The sequence below is a fragment of the Chelmon rostratus genome, chromosome 20 (assembly GCF_017976325.1).
Source record: "Chelmon rostratus isolate fCheRos1 chromosome 20, fCheRos1.pri, whole genome shotgun sequence".
NCBI classification, from domain to species: Eukaryota; Metazoa; Chordata; class Actinopteri; order Chaetodontiformes; family Chaetodontidae; genus Chelmon; species Chelmon rostratus.
In genome coordinates, this window is record NC_055677.1 from 2,921,582 (window position 1) to 2,942,217 (window position 20,636).

Here is a 20,636-nt window from a genome sequence, read left to right on the forward strand (position 1 = left end):
CAGACGATTTCTATTAGCTGCCAAGTGAAACGGTTAGCCGTAACATCGCTTTTGGAAAATCAGAAACCTAGATGAACCGATACCTTTGAAAATCAAGCACGCATTTTGTTTGAGACTACGCTTACTGCACCATACTCTTCAGGTAAGGCTTGATTTCGCTTTGCTTGGTTTGCTCGTATGCTAATATTGTAGCTGCAACTGCCGGCTAGCTGGCTCACTGAGCTAACGTTAAGTTATCTAACGCTAGTGAGGCACATCCAGTTAAAAAAAACAACCATGGGAAAAGATTTATATTTTCTGTTTTTCAGTATTCATCATGGGCGAGGTGGAGTTGTCCTGTCGGGCTTATGTGAAGATGTACCTGCACGCTTGTCTGTTTCCACGGTGCAGCATCAACGGGCTGCTGTTGTCGTCCAGCCCGACAGGCGGCGCTGTGTGTGTGACAGACTGCGTACCGCTGCTTCACTCGCACCTGCCCCTGGCTCCCATCACTCAGCTGGCCCTCACACAGGTAGGACACCTGCTGACAGGCAGAGTGCAAAGCTGCTGGCGTGCTCTCTGCAAAGCAAATCTACTGCCAGGTTGCCAAATCTGATGGAAGGCCCTCAAACATGTTCAGCCCTCACATATGAATGCCATGTTTGCACATACCTGTATTTCACACCATGCAATTTAGTTGAGAGCATTTCCAACAATTGGGAAATCAGAAAATGGAATATTAATTTATTCTTACCAAGGATACAGAGCAGTCAGTGAGTCACCAGCTGATTATTAACTCGAGATTTATGTTAGATGTTTTAATACTTTAATTGTGGAACTGACACCAAAGGAAATTGTTCTTAAGCTGATTCCTTTAACGACGTTAGAGGTTTACAGACAAATTTACTGTAAAACAACAATTCTTAAGAACTGCCATCAGTTTCACCAAGACACACAAGCTGAGAGGGTTTAAAAAGAACAACTTATTGTTGACACAATGAAGGAGACCGACCTGGAAGATTTCACAGTTGTTTGTCTTCAATTTATCAGCAAATGGCAAATTACAAAAGCCCAAGAAACTAACCAAAATCTGCCCAAATATCAGCCTAAATTGAGACAGATTAGTTCACTAATATTTCAGACTGCTTGTACTCGAGACGAATCTGACTTCAGCCCTGCTGCAGAGGGAGCTGTCCTGGCATCCGGAGAGCGTTTGGTCACCTGTTAGCAGAGGAAATCTCTTCTTCGCTTCGATTTTGATTTAGCATTTGATGTAAATGATGTTTCAAAGTGATTGTCACCCACCTTCCAGGTGGACGTGTGGTGTTCACAGACTCAGCAGAGGATTGTGGGATACTATCAAGCCAACGCCTGCGTATCAGATAGCAGGTGAGTTTCCTGCCTGGTGCCTCTCCAGACCCTCCTTTCATTTCAGCTGTTTTTCACCTTTGATGCTAAGATGTTACCTAAAATGTTAGTCTGCTGGTAAATTCAGTCCACACTCGACACACAAGGCAGTGCTAATTATAGAAAGATGTAATCTTTTCTAACTTTCCATTAAATGTGCTTTGATCTTTTTAACCCGGCAGCCCGACACCGTGTGCGCTGAAGATAGCCGATAAGATTTCTGAGCAGTTTGACAACGCAGTTTTGTTAATGGTGAGAACAACTAACGTCATTTGCTTCATCCACTTACCAGCTGTTGGTGTGATGTATGAGATGTATGAAAGCTAGCAGTGTCATTGAAACTGGTTGTTTTAAAAAAAATTGTCTCTTTCGATATTTCATAAATGAGAAAACAGATTATCAGTTTCATGAATTAATTGCACGCCTTTCTCTGTTTTGCTTCGCAGCTTGATGGCACTAAGATGTCTCCAGACTACCGGGTTCCTCCCATCGTGATGTACGAGCGCAAAGATTCAAGATGGGTGCTCAAAGACAAACACACGTAAGTGACCTGAGCTGGCTGTAAACGGACTCCACCTTCCTGTCTACGCCAGAAAGACCAAACCCCCCTAACTGTCTGTCCAGAGTCTGACTGGTTTGGTGTGTGAACCCTTAAAGAGAAAGTGCTGCCTGGTAAACTCTAAAGCTCAGACTCTGCAAGTTTTCCAGCTCAAAGCCTTTTTCATTCTCTCATCTCACTCTACAAATGAGTCTTGTGTTAATTTGTGTTCACCTGTGTGATGATGCACGCCACAGCTAACCAGACGCAGCCGCTCTCTGAGATCTGGAAGTTTTTATGGTGAAAACTCGTTATTGGAGATTCGGAATGAAACTTGTCTCCATCGTTGTGGTTCGTTTGAGTCACATGATCATTCAGAACATCACATGTGGTTTACAGGCACACAGATGTATAACAGCTGGAGAGCAAATCTCCCCTTCGTTTCCCCGTGATGGACCATTAAAACACCACAGGAGGGTACATGTGGATCAGAAGAGACAAATTGATTCATTTGCTAAATAGTCGTCTGTGGTTTGGAAGCAGCCATGAAATGCTGTTCAGCAGAGCTACTAGAGCCCGATCCGCCAGATGTGAGTCCTTCATGCTCTCATGTATGAGGAGCATAAAATCCTCCAGTTGTTGGGCAGCAGGTTTGTTTCATGTATCATTAAACTACGTACAATGCCGGGATCAGACTACACCATTTTTTTTTGTCTGTGACGGTGGTCATGATGTCAGATCTCATGATCACAGCGCCATAAACTCTTGCCGTGTCTTGCTCGCATCACTGGCAGGATACACGTATGAACCCGACCACAGCACGTCTTATAGCACGACGCAAGAGTTCGGATGTCATTAAGAAAGCGGGTGAGACATCTGCCAATCAAGGCGGCAGAAGCATTTTGTATGATGCTGGTGGTCTAGTGGAAAAAAAAGAGAAACAGCTGTGGGCGTTGTGGGAGATGTCACACCTGGCATGTCGGGGCGTCCCAGAAGCTGCACTACAGGTCATGTAGGATGTCAAACTACACGGGTTTGATGGCCGATCATTAACCATCAGCCATGATGTCAGTAATTCATCGGCCACAACAAAATCATCTCAAAATGGGGCTAAATTCATGTAGTCTGATCATCTCTTCGATGTTCTTGCTCGTAGCTTTTTTTTCGGGTACGTCCACTAACTGTTCTTTTCCTCTGCAGGATAATGCTGAGACAGTGGGAGGAGACCCGGGCGATAGCCACTCAGATGCTGGAGTCCGGCGATCACACGCTATTGGTGGATTTTGACAGCCACTTGGACGACATTACGAAGGACTGGACCAATCAGAAACTTAACACCAAGATAGCGGAGCTGGCGTCGCCGGCCAATGGGAGCATGTAGGCCGAGACGTAGCATCAGTTTGTTTACGTTCTGACCCAGCGTCGTCAATCCTGTACAAAAAAACCAACCACACGCTCCTGGAATACGTTTAATGCTTCTTCTCCAGTGAACAGGGACATAACATAGAACATGCATAAATAACAAAATATTTACAGTTTGGTAGAACTCAGCACCTCCCCCGCCTCCCCCACCTCCCCCACCTCCCCTCGCAGTGTGCCTTGTGGTTCAGCTCAACACTCTGCAGATGCACCTGTGCTGTTTCTGGTCCTGCTTTGTCCTTTGCTGCTGTATTACTGTTATTCAACAAGTTCCAATGGGTGGACAAAATAACAGAAACACCTTACAGCACAAAAATCCCGCAGTAAATACAAATGTGTTGAAGCTCAGAAGGTTCGGTTTCTTTTTGTTTGATACAGATGATAGTTTGTGTTGTTCAGAAGACGCAGCTTTCGATTGAACATTCAGTGAATTGATCCCTTTCCAGCATCATGCTAGAAGCCAGAAAAGACTCTACAATAGGAAGTAATAATTGAGGATTTATAAGCATAATATAAACATGCATCCAACTACATTAGAATGTGTTCTAAGCAATTTATTTAATGTTAATATAGTGTTAGTTGATCCTACGTATGTTGCCTTGAAAGCCTCAGTGTTTGCTTGTGTTGCTGCCTTTTCTAATTTGCAGTATTTCCTGCCTGAATTGCTGCTGCATTAGCGGCAAACTTGACAAAACCGATGTTATTTGTCAAGAGGAAATGTCGTATAAATCATGTCAACTTGGGCCAAAAACAGTTAGCTGCTTAAAGGAATGAGGAACGGTGCCACACACCCGGTTCACGACACGCCAAACTGCCACCTTTAAAAATGCCTCAACAAAACCCAAATATCCTGAGCTTCAGCTGAGTGTGTTTACTGCAGGGCGTTCTCTCTCACTGAGGGGTCGAGCTAATCTGGGTTCACTGCTGTACGTGAGATTCTCACATTTTAACCCGACAGATGATTTCTAACAGTGCCGCAGTGGAGGAGGCTGGGTTTGTGTCCTGTCATGGTCCTGACTGAGCTCTGCTGCAAAACTCGAGGCTCATCAAGACAAGCCGACCACCAGCACACACCTGTAAACATAACTGTTCAATGAGCTGGACACGAAAAATGACGTCACGTAGGTTAACAAGCCTTATGTTTTAAAAAGTGATGCATATTACTGTGAGATACATCTTTGCTCACTACAGCGACTACTCTACTGAACTATGGGTTTCTACTGCAGCAGTTTCTATGGCGCTGTAGTACAAGCATATAGTCATCAGTTGCTGAGAGCAGTGGTTCCCAACCTGTTTACTGACCCCGTAAAACAAAGTCCTTTTGAGCCTGTGACCAGTTCATCCAACTGTTTTCCTTGTCCTTGCTGTATTTGAATACTTGTTAAAAATCCTAAAACCCATTAAAATTATCCAAGAATCCACGACAAGAGTTCGTTTGCAGAGCAGACGAGTTTTTTTTCTGCCTTCCTGTCCTGTTAATCGTCTCCTCAGCCCCTCAGATGTAACTAGCGACCCTTTCTGGGGGTCTCGTCCCACAGGTTGGGAACCTCTGGCTTACAGGAAAAGAGACATGCAGCCATGAGGACTGAGCTAGTTGAGTTTATATAAAAGGTTTTTTAAAAAGGTGAAATAATGGCATTAATTCTTCAGATTGCTTGTGTTTTTCCTGACTTTTGGTCCCAAACCACGAGATGAACTTACTGTCATACATGACAAATAAAAAGTGCAGACTGAAGCAGGACACAGAGAATGTGGTGGCTTTTTTATGTGAAATATCAAACCATTATTAAAGCCCTGACTTCCACTTCTCAGCGTTGGTTTACATGTAGTGCTTCCAGTACACCAGCTAACCTGTGAGGACACGAGGGGCCAAAGTCCATCCCAAAAAGCTCAGCGTCCGTTTTCAGGGCAAATGAATGTCCGATACTTAAAGTTCCTGTTTGGTAATTTTATGATGTTAATCATCAGTGCTTTAAGGTTTGTTTTGAGCTGTCTGTCACTTCTGAGCTAATTTTGATAAAGTGTCTGTGGTTAAGTGGTTAGTGGTTTTAATTTTGTCCAAAAACTCACTTTAGTTACTTTAGATGATGCTTTTAGGTGAAACGTGCTAACATGCACTCAGCCCTTTGTACTCGTACTTTGTGACAATGGTTTTAAAGTGGACATGTCTCTTATTTTGGAATGAACCCCTCCCCCGCTGCACAGAGCGCTCAGGCGGACCCACAGGCGACGGTCTCGGATGTGGGCGCCGCCACAGTGACCAGGTTCAGAGTGATTTCTCCCAGCGGCGACTGACTGGCCAGAGACTGGAGGATGTTGATGGAGTCAAAGATGGACTGAGTGTTCTGGACCTGCTGTTCTGCCCACGGTAAACTGATCTGCAGAGGAGGGAACACACAAGTGTAGGTAACGGTGTTCTCATTCTGTACTGGGACTCAGATGTGTAGAAGACGCCTGAAAAAACCCACGTGTGGTTCTTTTAGGGTTACTGTCTGTTGGACCAACAGTTTCTTGAAGGTCTGAAAGTGTGGAGGATTTAGTGCCATCTAGTGGTGAGGCTGCAGACTGCAACCACCTTATTCCTTCCTTTTCAAACTTGGAGAACCTGCGGCGGCCGCTAAAACCGCCAAAGTCTGAAGAGTTTGGTTTGTCTGCTCTTGACTATTACAGAAACAAAGTCTACAGACTCCACCAAGACCTGCTCCCCCTGTAGATTTAAAGAGCTCACTCTCAGCTAATGCAAACAATTATTCATATTTTCAGGTGAAACTCCATTTCTGGAATTAGATCCACCTAAATCCTTCACACCAGACCTTTATATCAAAGTCTTGATCAATCACTAATTAATTTAGTAATTTAAGTATTTCTATTAATATTTTCAACAACTTCCAAGAACAAAGAAGCAAATGTGTTTTTGTTCACTTCGGAAAAACAAATTTTTATTTCAATTATTATTCATGTTTTTTTTAACAATTCCAAATCTTAAGATATTAAATTTAGTGTATATAGAATTATATTCAATTTACTGATTGATCCAAAGACTGTACAATCAAAGACAGATACATTCATTCAGATGAGTCCTGCTCCTACAACAACACACAATGCAGGAACGGCTCAAATAGAACGATTAAGTGAGCGACGTTTGTCAGAGCGTTTCGAAGCGCTGACGATCAAATGTGAAGTTTATGTCTAATATTCGACTCTTTTCTTTATTCAAACAGAAACGGTACAAATGTTTTCTAAAGCAAATACTTTCAAGTTTTCTCAGTTTTCTGACTGCAGAGCACAAATCTCAAATAGGTTATTTGACAGAAACATGTAGACTCTTTTTGTAAATACTAAGAAAATCAAAAATTATACAAATATTGTGAAAATGAGTCAGTTTAAACTGTGACAACGGTGTGATTGATTAAAAAAAATCAGTAAACTGTCACAGAGGTGTCAAAGAGGCGTCGTGCGTGTGAACATCCACCTGAACGATGATGAGTTTCCTGGACGGGTCTTCAGTGTTGCTCAGCTCTTCTCCGAAACACAGAGTGATGCCGCACTGAGGAGGCTCGCCGCCGTTTGAACGGAAGTGGTCCAGCTCTGGTGACGAGGGAGAGGAAAGTACACAGATAAATACACAGGTTTACTGCGCTGAGATCAGACCACATGCAGCTGAAAGTGAGGATTAAACTAACTGAACTCCCGCCTCAGTTGACTCACGCTGCTTGAAGACGTCTTTGCTGAACAGCAGCACCGGCTCCGTGTTCCTCTCCATCTTGTGCAGCCCCTGCGCGGTCGTGTGCGGCCCCGTCCAGAAGACCCGCCCCTGGCAGAACCGTTTGCCGTAAACTCCCTGCGGCGTGGAGGTCAGCACCACCCCTTTCTCCATGAAGGGCAGCAGGGTGAACAGGGCCTGCAGCTCGGGGCCGGCCGGCAGCGTGGACGGCGGCTCCGGCAGGGGGATGCGTGGGAACCTGCCTTTCAGGAGGGCCGGCGTCGGCGGGACGAGCGAGGAGGGCAGGTACGTTATCCTGACATCAGTGCCGTGGATCTGACGCGTGAGAACCTCCTGGCCTAAATAGTGAACCACCACATTGAAGGAGTCTTGGACTGGAGACACAAAAACAGAGGATCAAAGCAGGAACAGACAAACAAGGCTCGACCTTTCAAAATAAAAGCTTCACCTAAACGACTGGAGTGAACCTAAGAGCAGCCAGACTGAATGTTGGCTCAAAATGTTTTTCAGTTGATTACCTTCGGTCGAAGCAGGGACGCTCTCCTCGATCCGCACGTCCAACGTGATCTCATCAACCACTGCAGACGGACAGGAGGAGAAATAAAAAGCGACAGGTCAGCTGCTTGTTTTGGGATCATGTGATCACCTCTCTCTCTCTGTCACTGACACAACATTCTCGGTCCCAGCCCGGTTGTTTGCTCTGCTCCAGGTTCAGCGTGGAGGCCTCTTTAAGAGTCAAACTCACCATCGGTCTGTATGGTGGCGGTGAACTGAACCGGTTCTTCTGTCAGGGTGGGGATGTCGCCCCGCAGCAGAGCCTCTTCAACACACTGAGGGTCACAAAGGTTTGAATCTCCATGAGACAAGTGAACGTCACACGAACGAAGCCTTGAGCTCAGGCTGTCAAGTCTAAATGTTTTGACCCCCCCTCCCACCCCGTGACCATGAACTCACCAGCTGTGATGTCACCTCCTCTGTCTTTATCAGCTTCACCTGGCTCACATCTTCATCGCTGTCCGAGTCACTGCTCCTCCTCCTCTTCGGCCTCTTCGTGGCTTTGACTCTGCACTTCTTTTCAGGAACCACCACACCTGAACAGGTACAAGACACCGAGGTTCAACTACAGCTGATCCATGACACAGTAACAGCTGCTTCCATCGCAGTACAAGTACTTTCTTCACAGTATTTCATTGCACTACATCTACTTTCATGGCAGTACATATACTTTCAATGCAGTACATGTACTTTCAATGCAGTATGTCATCGATCGCAGTACATGTACTTTCATTGAGGTGCATGTGCTGTCATCGCAGTACATTTACTTCCCATCGCAGTACATGTACTTTCATCGCAGTATATGTACAATCATTGCAGTACATGTACATTCATTACAGTACATGTACTTCCCATCACAATTAATTAAGCGATTTAATCGTTAGTCGCCAAACATCAGATAATAGCGAAATTTTGAGAAGGCGACGTCTTCAAATGTCTCGTTTCGTCCGACCAACAGCTCAAAAGTTTATCATCAGCTTAGAGCTAATGTCTCAGCTCTTTAATGATTTATATTTGTTCAAGTTTTTGAGGATTTGTCTCCTGAAAAGCAGTTAAAACATTAATTATTCTGCTTATTTTATTGCTACGTGTTGCACATATTTGCAACATTGTGACACACGTTGATATCTAATCAATAATCTATTGAGTTCAGCCTCACAGAACGTAGCCAGTCGTCGCATTAGAGGATCACATGGAGCAGAAACTCCACCCAGCCTGAACGTTTCCAATAAATTTATAGCAGCCGTCAAACATCGAGGCGCCTTTTTGGCTCCGTGCTGCGTCTGAATCGTTTCTGCTGCTGCTGATAGATTATCAGAATATTTCAGGCCGGCTGAAGGAGCCGCCGCTCGTTACTCATCGCAAACACAGGAAATAAACGACGATTAGCGTAACAACGCTGGGGAGACGCTGACAGGGGCCTCTCATATCCACAGTGAGTGAATATTAGCTGTGAACACGACAACTCGAGATGAAACGACAGTATTCAGATCCTTCACTGCAGTGGAAGTACTAAAACCACGATTTGAAATAAAAGTCCCAACTGAGCCCAAAGTGACGCCTTCACAGTGTTTGTTTAGTCCAAAGCTCGACATTATTACAAACACATTCAAATGATGCAAAGCAAAGAGGCGCAGCGGCGTAGAAGCAGAAAGAGCATGAAAACTTGTTCTTCACTACAATACTTTAGTAAATGTACTTCGTTACGTGTACGACTGCAGGTTCAGGCTTCTGGTTGAGTTTGCTTTAGTTTGAATGTAGTTTCTGTGTGCAGGTTGTTCGTCTGTGCTGTCTTCACTGTCCTCATTGTGTCTTCATGCAGACTCAGTTCAGCAGGAACCTGAAGTTTGTCAGCCATGTTCACCTGAACCCTGCAGAGAACAGGTGACGCCGAGCTGCTCGATATCGACTGAAAGGTAAGACGGGTGTTTTCTTTATACAAAATCTAAAACCAAAAAAGGCCCATCGCAATATCTCAGAGCTAAAGGTGACGTGTGGAGGTTTAGTCCTGTTTCGTCCATGAAAACTCATTAACGGTTATCAAAATTGTTCCAGAACGAAGCAAACGTGCTGCTGTGTTCTGTGGGATCTGATTAACGAGACGCTCGTTGTGTCTGTTTGAAGACTGAGTGATGAGAGTGAGTCGGGAGTCGGGAGTCGGGTTGAGACGCAGATACAAGCTGAGCTCAGATTGGAGTTTCATGCACATGCTGCTCCAGAGTCGGGAAGTCTAAGATGTCGGAGCTTTCTGTCGGTTCTTAAACGCAGCACGATGTTTGACTTCTGATTCCAAAAACAGTCGGTTTTACCTCCTTTTTAACTTGGAGGTATGATTTTGTCAAAATTCTGTTTTTACAGCCGAATGTTCGCTGCAAATTATTAGATTTTGCACATTTTGAAAGTAATAATGTTACAGTAAGAGTTGACCAGTGTTTTTTTACTTGCACAAAGGATTTTAGAAAGTTTAATCTCCATCGTGTGTCAGAAAGTCTGACATCTTTGAGCGTAAGCAGAGCGTGTTGGGTAGAAGTGGAGGCGTCTCACCCTGCTCGCTGATGGGCACCAGGCGGTACACCTTGTAGGGCTCCGAGATGTCCAGCTGGGCTCGTTCCATCACCTCCGAAAACTCTGGACTCTTGTTGAGGGCGCAGCGCAGACGCGTCTTCCAGGACGCCGGGTTGTCTTGAACCCCGTCGGTCAGCTTCCCTTTGAACTCTGCCCACGCCTGCAGAGGACAGAAGACTTTTATCAGAACGTCCACCTCGGTTTCGCGTCAGACATTCTTAGCTATGTGGATGCTTTTGGGAAATACGTGAGAAGCGCATCTTGACCTTGAAAATGGCGGCGTCCTCGTCCTTACGGAAGTCCTGCTTCCCTGCGTGTTTCCACGGGATGCGGAACATGGTCTTGGCCTCGTCGTCCCACACCAGACCCGGATATTTCCCGCTGCTGACCTGCAACAGCCAAAAACACACAACGACTGAGTTTAATCAGCTCACTGAAGTTTCTCTGTGCAGTGTCCTGCCTGGCAGACAGCGTTCAGGGCTGACACGACCAGCAGACCTCCTCACATGTCACCTACGTTTAGATTTCTATTTCACTTTTCTATAAAACTCTCCCAAATGACGCTAAAGTCTACGTCTACTCCAGAGGGAAATACTGCACTTTCTACTCCACCACATCCACCTGACAGCTGCAGTTACTCTCCAGATGTTTGCACACAAAACACATGAAAGCGATCAGCTCATGAATCGAGTGACAGGCAGTTAAATTAGTGTTTAATCAACACTACTCGCTAGATTAAAGATTTTCTGCTTTTCTTTTTCAATCGATCAATAGAGAAAAAAAACCTGCAGATTGATCCAGAGTGAAAATAAACTTTAGTTCTGCTTTAACATGATAATCTAATAATATCACATATAACAGTAGAACAAGAGACAATGAGTACTTTTACTTTGAATACTTGAAGAACATTTACCTGATTGTACTTACACACTTTTACTGATGTAACATTTTCATGCAGGATTTTTACTTGTATCAGAGTATTTTCACAGTGCGGTATTAGTACTTTTACTGCAGTAAAGGATCTGAATACACCTCACCTTCCCCACTGATGTACAGCATGTGTGTCATCCTCTCTCTTTCCCTTTCCTTCTCCCCCCTCCCTCCCTCCGTCCCTCTCTCTCTTCCTCACCCTCCCTCCTTCATCCTCTCTCTCTCTCTGTCTCTCTCTCTCTCTCACACACACACACACACACACACCTGTTCGACGATCCAGGAGCGCAGTCTGCGCGTGGAGCGCATTCTCCCTGCTGCCATGACTCTTTAAAAACTACCGACACAAAGACAAACTGACAGGAACAGACAACAACAAACAAGCGCCGTTAGATGCATGTCACAACACGTCCCTCCTCTGCCTCTTTAATCACACTTTCTTCATCAGTATCTGAAAAAAGAAAACATTAATAAGAAAAAAAAGCGCGTGTGAAGCTTTAAACGTCCACTTCTTTAAATATAAATTTTGGATTAAGACTCTTATGTGCAGTTTTAGTTCGATGTCGCCGAGACATCAAACGTAGCTTACGCAAAAACTCAATTCCTAAAATCAGCGGATTTTTAAAGGCAGTCTGGTTTAAGAACACAAATCGGACTCGGTGCTCTCACCTGTTCGAGTATTTATAGGTTGATCAAATATAGACGCTAAGGTGTTGAATTTAGGAAGTAGAGCTGAGTTTCGTTTACCTCGGTTGCGTTTCCTCCGTGATGCCTGCGGACTGCTGTCTGCTCTCCGGCTCTGCGCTCCGGACGCTGCAGCCTTACAACAGACGCGCCTTTTCCCAGAAATCACGTGACTTACGGAAATTGCCCGTGCTTTGCCGCCAGGGGGCGACAACGGACACACACGTCAATTATATCTATACAGTCAACACACAGCATCTCCTCAGTTAAATGTCCTTATCTTTCTTAATTAATTAACCACAACCACAGCTTGAATAGTAAGGGTTAGTCTTAACTCATTATTTTATTGTATTCATTTTTAATCTTGTTATGTAATATGTTTTTATGCGATTTTACTCCTGTGAGCTTTACTATTTAAGGGGCCTTATTTCAGGATTATTAATGTGAAAATATATCAACTTATCCAAGATCTTATTGTCAACTAAGTAATTACATTGTAGTGGTTTTGATAAAGATCCTCAAATACTCTTTTTGTTTAAACATCAATGGCCATGAGCCTTCTAATGTTGCCTTAAAGACAAACAAACAGCTGATCTTGTTACATCTACATAGTTTTTTTTTATTTTATTTTTAGGATGTTAGTCTGGAACTCCTTTTTAAGCCTCGTTGCCGTGTATCCTGGCCATGACATGCTTGAAAAGACACTGAAGGTTCAGTTCGATAAAATATAAGTAAACATTAACAGTAAATTACAATGTACAATTCACTCTAAACTGTGTTAGCATTCACGTATAAGGGAGCAGAAAATAGAAATCCTCAAGTACTTATTAATGTACTTGTCAATGATGAGTCAATTCAAAATATCTTAGCACTGCTTCATTTATTATTGTTTCTGCATTAAGTACATCAATAAATCCACATTTCAAAATATTCATATTATTTATTGAGTTTTATTTATCCATCATATATAAAGCAACAAAGACAAACTCAGACAGCAGAAAATCTAAATAGTCTTTGACAAAATGTTAACAATTTTACCCTCGAGTGATGTGTTTAATTTCTCTGCATCTACTTTGATGATTTTGCGCAGTATTGCTACATTGTTGTGAGAGACATTTTCAACATACATTTTCCTTTTAAGTGCAAAAGATAAAACATTGAACCGTCATATTCATACAAGATCCAGCTCTCAAATAAGTTCCTTCACAGTGTTTCTGGAAGTTAAGACGCAGTTCCAACATTTGCAAAACTGAGATGAAACAGATCATCAGTTTTTCATGATGACCAACAAGGAAAGGAAAGGTTAACCTTCAGCTGTGAGAACTACAGAAACAGATACAACACAATGTCTTGACGCTGGTGACGTTCTGCTGGGGAACCTTTATTTGTTGCGAGGAACTTTTTCACCAAGAGGGACCTCCATCAGTTTCTGTGAGGCAAAAACACAAATGTCAAGTTTTTATCTTAAAGAACAGATGAGCCTATTCACAAAGCTTGCTTATCAAGGAAAGGTCTTTGATTTGATGGCGTGGCAAGAGGGACGGCTCCTTGCAGCCGGTCCTGTAAGTAAAAGCAGCGACCTTCCAGTCGTAAGCTGCCTGTCTAACTCTCGTCTATCCCTGTTTTCTATCCAGAGGTTTGGGCTGCACACACACCGGACACAGCCATCCTGGCAGCGTACAGATGCATCTCACCTTGAGCAGTCGAGCATGGTAAGCGTTATCTTCCTCGCTGTCTCCTCTCTGAGTGTCCACCTGGTACCTCTCGCAAGCCCGGTTCAGCTCATGGGCGTCATAGAGCAGAGCCGGGTCCAGAGAGTGAGCGTTTATCAGACTCACCAGGTACTCCCTGTAGTGCTTCCTGCAGAGCACAGACTCCGTTAAACACTCGGCATACACTCCAAAAGAAGTGGTTTTAATCTCTTAATCAAAGTGAAGGAACACATTTACAGAATCTGCTCTTAAAAAGGAGACATTTGGTATTTTTTTTAATATTGTGAACTTCAAACCTGCAGTAACCTTTTTAGCCACTAGGAGCAGCAGAAACATGCGGACTTATCACCATTACAGCTGATACAGTTTTTTGACTTTTGTTGCTGCAGTTATGGAGCAACACAATCATTAATTTGGAATCATATTTGTGTCACCTGATCAATGAGAGTCCAGTATTCCCCCTCTTACTGCTCTGTTTTTGGTCTCCTCCAGCTCCTGAGCGAAATATCTGTCTCTTTAGCTGCTAAATGCTCACCAGCTCTTCTCTAACAGTGTGTCTATCTGCTGTTTGTGGCTTTGACAGCAGTGAGAGTGAACAGTAAACAGCAAATTTGTGGTCGCCAAAGATTCCCAGCGAGTTGAGAGACCTTCTTGATTTTAAGGGGTGTAAGAAAACCTTTTAAAACATATACAGTAGGCTTATTTCTCAACATTTCATTCATTTCTGTGAAGAAAACTAAATGAAATTGTTGGCTTTATTCACAAAGCCTTCACCATCTACTAAACAGCCTCATCCTGCATTAGAAAAGTACGCAGTTAAAAGCGCTCTGTGTAGAAGCTGCAGCCCTCCCCTGGGCGACTGAGCTGTGACCCCATACCCCCCCCAGTAGCGTTTTTTTCTCCTCTCCCTTCTCTCCTGTTTTCATTTGTTTTTCATCTATAAGTAAGCGAGGCTGCCCCTGCTGGCTGCATCGTGGTCCTCCTGTCTCTGTCTTCCCATGTCAATTATTTGGACTGTCTCTTGTGCCTTCGTGTCCTCTGGGATGGGTGGTAACCGAATGTAATTTCATTGCACTTGTGTAATGACAACAAACGCTTCTGATTATCAGAAACACATCGACTGCAGCCACTTTGGGCCTCGACTTGATTTGAAAGACTTGAAAGAGAGGTCCAAATGACCCAACGAGGAAAGAATGCACTTGTTTTGTCCAACAGCAGACGTCCCTCCAAGAGACAGCAGGTCTGCAAGGCAACAGTGCAGGGTCCCCAAGAGAGAGCTGTGTTCCTTCCTTTTCTGCCACGAAAGTTATCTAACAGCATTGTTGAATGCCGTTAAACTCCTTTTATGGCTTGTTTATATTCCTTTAAACCAATCACAGTCGTTTTGGGCAGTGCTAAGATCGGGATGCAGCGACGGTGCCCCTGCAAAATACTGTCTCTGGCATTAAAATGGCTAAATCCCTGCAAAGGAAACAGTAACAGCTGTTAGCTTGTTTACATTATGTTAGCGACCAGGTTAGCGTTGGGGTAACTTGCCATCTTCAGCATAGATCAGCCTGTAGTTTAGCTCAGAGGTTGTTGTTGTTGAAAACTGTAACACACAGATAGTGGAAGGACCTGCTATCGGCTGCCTCTCACAGTCAGCTGATGGCAAGCTTATACCCACAGTCTACACCCAGTGAGTCAGACTAATGTTAGCCTGTTGGACAAGGTCCAGGGCTATATACACCCGTGTCTCAGATCATAATGTACAGGTCACTCTCCTCTGCAGTAAAACTGGAGACATAAAGCTCCTAGTGTTTTATCAATACTTGTGTTTAATGTTATTGGATTTTGTTTATTAGTGCCTAAAAATATACTGCGATCAAAACAAACGCATAAAAAAAGATGAAATAAAATACAAAAAGTAGAAGAAAATCTGACTTTTTAACCAATTTGTGCTCAGGATTAGAAGATAACTGTGCCCTAACTGTGGCATGTTCACACAGTTTGCATTAACTTCTTCTTTAATCACAAACAGACCTGTTTATTGACCCTCAGTTCTTTTTTGGTACCAATCCAAATGTGTCTGTAGCATCGAGTACACAAAACTGTCACGTACCACAGCTGATATCAAACGCCTTGTTTACTTTGATCAGATAAGTGTAACACTGTATTTGCTCATTGCTCCTTACATTAAACACTAGTATTGATAAAACATAAGAGCTTTATGTCTCCAGTTTTACTGCAGAGAAGAGTGACCTGTACATTATGATCTGAGACACGGGTGTATATAGCCCTGGACTTTGTCCAACAGGCTAACATTAGTCTGACTCACTGGGTGTAGACTGTGGGTATAAGCTTGCCATCAGCTGACTGTGAGAGGCAGCCGATAGCAGGTCCTTCCACTATCTGTGTGTTACAGTTTTCAACAACAACAACATCTGAGCTAGCAACTACAGGCTGATCTATGCTGAAAATGGCAAGTTACCCCAACGCTAACCTGGTCGCTAACATAATGTAAACAAGCTAACAGCTGTTACTGTTTCCTTTGCAGGGATTTAGCCATTTTAATGCCAGAGACAGTATTTTGCAGGGGCACCGTCGCTGCATCCCGATCTTAGCACTGCCCAAAACGACTGTGATTGGTTTAAAGAAATAAACTAGCTTTTGGAATTGGCCCCCTGGCTGTTAAATTTCTTGTGTTTTTATTTTAAATGGGCGTCTAAACGATGGGCTGTTAGAGCGAACAAGCAGCCACAGACAGAGGTTCACTGGACTGAAGCTGCTGTGTCTTTACTCGGGCCAGATACTCACTCGCAGAGTCCAGCTTGTCCCGGCTGTGTCTGGATGCCACACGGTGAATCAGTCTGCTGACCTCCTTCATCTTTCTGCTCCATCACACAACAAGCGTCTGCATCACAGAGGAGGGAACAAAGTCAGCGACAGATCTGATACGTATACTGGAAATATTCATAGACTTAGAGACAAAAAGGTTCATGTTTGTGTGACAGTCGTCCAGTGAACTGACTTAAGATCACCTGAACTTAAATCTGTGTTTACTAGATCTGCCGCAACTTCTGTTTAGATTCCAGGATGGAGGAAGGGAATGTACTTTGTCATATTATGTGTTTCTTTACTTCCTGAAAATCAAGTAAGAGTTAGATGAGAAGGATGTGTTCAGCTGCTGAACCAGTAAAGCTGTTTTACCAGTTTGAGTTCCAGTTGAAGGATCCGTGTTGAACTCCACACCGTGCCTCTGAAAGGATAAAAGGAAACATCAGAAACATCCTATTCATTGACATTCCTGCCTTTAAAATTTCTCAAATGCTCCCACTCATAGATTTAATTTAAATGTTTTAGCCTGGTCTAAAATCTAATTCATGATTTAAATAACCTGAGAGGAAGAGGAATAGACAAAGGCCTGAAAAAGTAATTTTTCCATTTCTGTAACACCTCACAAATTACTTTTACGAAGTCAAAACACTGTAACACGTAAAGTATTTAAAGCCCGGTTTCCTCAGTTTTGTGTCCGTAACTACGTATAATACGCAGAGGCCGCCCCCTAGTGTTCAACATGAGGAAATGCATTTTCTTTTACAGATGGATAGAAACTTTAGGGCAAACATGGGAGAGAAGCCTCGTTTGCCTCTTCTCTGCCCACGAGTCTGATGGAATATGCACATGAAGCATTACTGAGACGAAAAAGCACCAATGATGCATGCAGACACATTAGTGAAGAGGTTAGCCTGCAGGGTGCGCAGCCGATTTTCTGAAATATTTTGCTAAAAAACGCAAGAATGCAGTCTATATGTTACAGCTAGCATGCTACCAATGTTAGCTAAATATGCCGTCAAATTTTTCAGAAAAAATGTCTAAACAGAGCTGCATTACATTCATCACTTAGTTATTTTAACAGGTTTTGAAACTGACCCACCAGTACGATACTGTATTGGAATAAATGCCATTAATAAATGCACCAATGTAATCAAACATATATTATTACTGTTGTTCATGTTTGTTTTGTGTTATTGTAATGTGGACTATTCTGAAACGGCTAAAACATAATAGTGAACTCTTCCACTTTTTACTATAATCCAGAATATGTTAAACTGGGTGAAATATTTTATTTTTAATTATATAACTACACAATTTGAGCATCGACATGGTCAGTCAAGCAACTTAATTGAATGAAACAGCCTATTAGCTAATTTGTTTTTATGCTAACTTCCTGTGGTGCACAGTGCATACAGTCTGCAAACACATCAGAGATCACATAGGTTCCCACAGGAATAAATGGACTTCAGGTAGGCTTTCATACATACACACAGCTGTGTGGAAACAAGGCGTAATGCTTATTTAATTCACCACTTTTCTTTATCATTAACATTAGTTTTGTTCTCAAGCTGACCTGAACAGCTTTCGTTACTGTGACTTTAGTTCTAGTGTTTAAAAAGCAGCAGTATCTGTACCTGCAGCAGGGCCTGTAGTCTGGGCGGCTCCCAGTCTCTGAGATAGAAGAGACAGTCACGGGGGTGATGAGCATGTAGACCGGTGTAACTGCAGTGGGACGTCTTACAGGCCGTCTGCCAGAGAGCAGAAAACATATACAGTATAAAGACACGAGGAAGAAGTTCACCTCCATCCCAGAAAAAAAAATCCAGATGTTAGAAGGTGAGAAACGTATAAAAACTGTCTCTGAACAGTAAAGATTTTTCTTTTTCTGACGCAAACACTACATCACATAAAGCAGGTGCACTGTGAAAACATGTATTTCGGTTGTTTGGACACTGAAACTGTGATTTTTGTTCCCTTGATGATGAAGCTTGATCTCACCTTGTGGTAGGGGTTGTTGCAGCCGCTGCAGAACTGGTACCTGCACTGGGAGCAGCTGAAGTGTATGCAGCCGCCTTTCGTCAGAGCGTACTGGAACCTGCAGTGAGGACAGGCTGCAAGAGGACAACACATCCTGCTGAAAATACTTGTACCAGAGTACAGTACTTGAGTAAATGTACCAAGTTACATCCCCACCGCTGCCTAATTCAGCTTCAATTCATCATGTAGAGCATCATTTTCTTTGCACAGTTAAAAAAAAAGAAGAAAGTGATTCAAATCAGAACAGGGGTGTAAAATGCTGTATATCTTTGTGCAAATCAAATGTTAATTTAAAGTGAGTTTAAGGACGAGCCTCTGAGTGAACTCACAAACATCACTGATAAATGAACGAACACTGTGAGGCTGACTGACGTATAAACAAAGGCAGAGTCATGTGACATGAAACTTGTGGCTGCAGGTAAAAGTTTGTGGCCTCACTGATGCCGTTGTCTCTCAGGTAGCCGGCCAGGCCCTGCCTCTGGTACTCTGGATCGTTCTCTCTCTTCCACTGCTGAAACTGCTCACAGGACAGATCCTGGTGCTGAGGCTCCCACTGAGACCAGAGAGGGAGTTAACCAGTGAGCGCCTCCTGCACAGTTAGTTCACTGAACAGCAGCCATAACTGCATGAAGCTTTTCATTATTCTTATCTAATCTAAAGTTGTATAGCTTCTAAATGTGATGATTCATGGAAACACGCTGTACCGGTACTCACAGGTTTCTTACACTGAGCACAAAAACTCTTGCGACAAGACGGGCAGGTGATCTTCAGCTGGTCTCCATCATTGATAAACCCAGAGGTGCACTGAGGAAGACATGTTCATTATTTACGTTTCATCCTTTGGATCAGACTTTGTTAATATGCATCTGTTGGTTGGACAAAAAAAAGACACTCCTGGATACTTTCTGAAAATGTATAGACTAAAATGAAAATAGAAAATAATTGGTAGATTAATTGATGATAAAAATAAATAGTTGCAGCCCTTAAAGTGTACACTTTGTGAACACATGATTGGATAAAGGACACTAATATATGGGCTTGTTGTATGTAAGAAGCAGTCATGAAATGGGCTGTTGGCTCTTCCACCTGCAGAAAATGCTTAATAAACAGCATTAAACTGCCCTTCTTTGTCACTTCATGCTTTTTCCATCACATCTATGAACTGCACGATCACAGCATGAACAAACTACACTGAACTGAAGCGGCCCAACAGAGCTAAAAATTACCAGAACTAACCAAAGGAAAGTAAGTATGAAAAGCAGAGTATGCAAACTACAGGTGAGGGGGGAATCAGATAGCGAGGGCTGACAGAGCGACAGGGAAGAACGAGTGAACTGAAGATCTCACATGATAGCACCACAGGAACTTTGGGTCTTTCATCAAAGCGTGCTCAGTCAGTTTTTTATGAAACAGCTCGTACACGTCCATCTCCAGGCAGTCCCGCAGCTGGAAAAACAAAACAGCAGAAGTGAAACATCATTGCTCGCTGCATGCAAACCAGCTGCTGTGATCACAATTCTGTTTTTAAAAATTAAAAATTCTGTGTGTGTGTTACAGTTTTCCAAGAAGCAGCCAATCAGAGCTCTCGTTTCTCTCTCTGTATACCTGTATGTCCAGCGTGGAAAAGTAGCTGTCCAGCTGTTCCTGGTCGTTGATGTCCGGCTCGCTGCACACGGGGCACACCATGTCTCTGATGTGTTTGTCTCTCACAGCGATGGTGAAGTGCAGCCGGAAGCACTCGTGGCACACGGAGCACTGGCAGGAAGTCAGAGACTGCATCTGAAGCACGGAGAGAAGAAGACGAAATAAAAATCAGGATATAAAGCAGGTGTAATGCAGGTGTTTAAAGGTGTGTGCCCGACCCACCTTGCTGCGGGGGAAGATGCACAGACAGCAGGGGCACTCGTTGTTGAGGAGACGCCGGATGAAATCCTTGTCGTGCGACTCTTTCACAGCTTGCACTACGTCCTCCAGAGAGTAGCTGACGTCCGGTTCTTGCAGCAACGAGAGCACGAGCTCGCAGCGCCCCCAGCTGGGCAGGTCGTAGAGTGCCAGCAGGCGCCGACACATCCTCTGCAGAGAGCAAATGAGGACAACAAGTTTACGTAACAGCAAAGGCCTAAAAGAAAGAATGTGGGAACACAAACAAAACACACCTAAATGTGAACAGGAAAGATTCGTGACATGACATAAAAACATGTTATTTCCACATCAGCACAGGTAGCAGGTGTGCACGCCATGAGCCCTCAGGTGTTAAGCTGTGCAGTGT

General features: G+C 43.6%; 3 protein-coding genes and 1 long non-coding RNA gene across 6 annotated transcripts in view; 2 read left to right on the plus strand and 2 right to left on the minus strand.

The window, feature by feature from the left end:
* Positions 1 to 5,084, plus strand: emc9 (ER membrane protein complex subunit 9). Its single transcript, XM_041961803.1, has 6 exons — positions 1 to 142; positions 309 to 511; positions 1,292 to 1,368; positions 1,569 to 1,638; positions 1,833 to 1,927; positions 3,125 to 5,084. The coding sequence occupies exons 2-6, from the start codon at positions 317 to 319 to the stop codon at positions 3,303 to 3,305; spliced, it is 618 nt and encodes a 205-aa protein (XP_041817737.1). The 5' UTR covers positions 1 to 142; positions 309 to 316; the 3' UTR covers positions 3,306 to 5,084.
* On the minus strand, positions 3,482 to 11,937 carry irf9 (interferon regulatory factor 9). 3 transcript variants are annotated; one of them, XM_041961800.1, is made up of 10 exons: positions 11,865 to 11,937; positions 11,385 to 11,473; positions 10,454 to 10,576; positions 10,167 to 10,347; positions 8,022 to 8,158; positions 7,813 to 7,897; positions 7,586 to 7,645; positions 7,052 to 7,441; positions 6,816 to 6,931; positions 3,482 to 5,721 (listed from the first exon to the last, which is right to left on the minus strand). In XM_041961800.1, the coding sequence occupies exons 2-10, from the start codon at positions 11,439 to 11,441 to the stop codon at positions 5,554 to 5,556; spliced, it is 1,317 nt and encodes a 438-aa protein (XP_041817734.1). In that variant the 5' UTR covers positions 11,442 to 11,473; positions 11,865 to 11,937; the 3' UTR covers positions 3,482 to 5,553. The 3 variants fall into 3 exon arrangements, with proteins under 3 accessions (XP_041817734.1, XP_041817735.1, XP_041817736.1); XM_041961801.1 differs by having other exon boundaries at positions 11,385 to 11,568; positions 11,865 to 11,885; XM_041961802.1 differs by lacking the exon at positions 11,865 to 11,937 and adding an exon at positions 11,787 to 11,819.
* Positions 8,789 to 13,511, plus strand: LOC121624169. Its single transcript, XR_006007859.1, has 3 exons — positions 8,789 to 9,057; positions 9,445 to 9,538; positions 13,436 to 13,511. It is a non-coding gene; the product is annotated as an uncharacterized LOC121624169 (long non-coding RNA).
* Positions 12,736 to 20,636, minus strand: part of LOC121624166 (E3 ubiquitin-protein ligase RNF31-like) — a 17,479-nt gene continuing 9,578 nt past the window's right edge. The window contains exons 14-24 of the mRNA XM_041961799.1: positions 20,234 to 20,440; positions 19,973 to 20,146; positions 19,715 to 19,813; positions 19,082 to 19,171; positions 18,806 to 18,920; positions 18,329 to 18,441; positions 17,965 to 18,078; positions 16,703 to 16,751; positions 16,310 to 16,406; positions 13,496 to 13,661; positions 12,736 to 13,230 (exon numbers count right to left, since the gene is read on the minus strand). Coding sequence (XP_041817733.1) covers positions 13,183 to 13,230; positions 13,496 to 13,661; positions 16,310 to 16,406; positions 16,703 to 16,751; positions 17,965 to 18,078; positions 18,329 to 18,441; positions 18,806 to 18,920; positions 19,082 to 19,171; positions 19,715 to 19,813; positions 19,973 to 20,146; positions 20,234 to 20,440 — 1,272 coding nt within the window. The 3' untranslated portion in view covers positions 12,736 to 13,182. The remainder of the gene's footprint in view (positions 13,231 to 13,495; positions 13,662 to 16,309; positions 16,407 to 16,702; positions 16,752 to 17,964; positions 18,079 to 18,328; positions 18,442 to 18,805; positions 18,921 to 19,081; positions 19,172 to 19,714; positions 19,814 to 19,972; positions 20,147 to 20,233; positions 20,441 to 20,636) is intronic.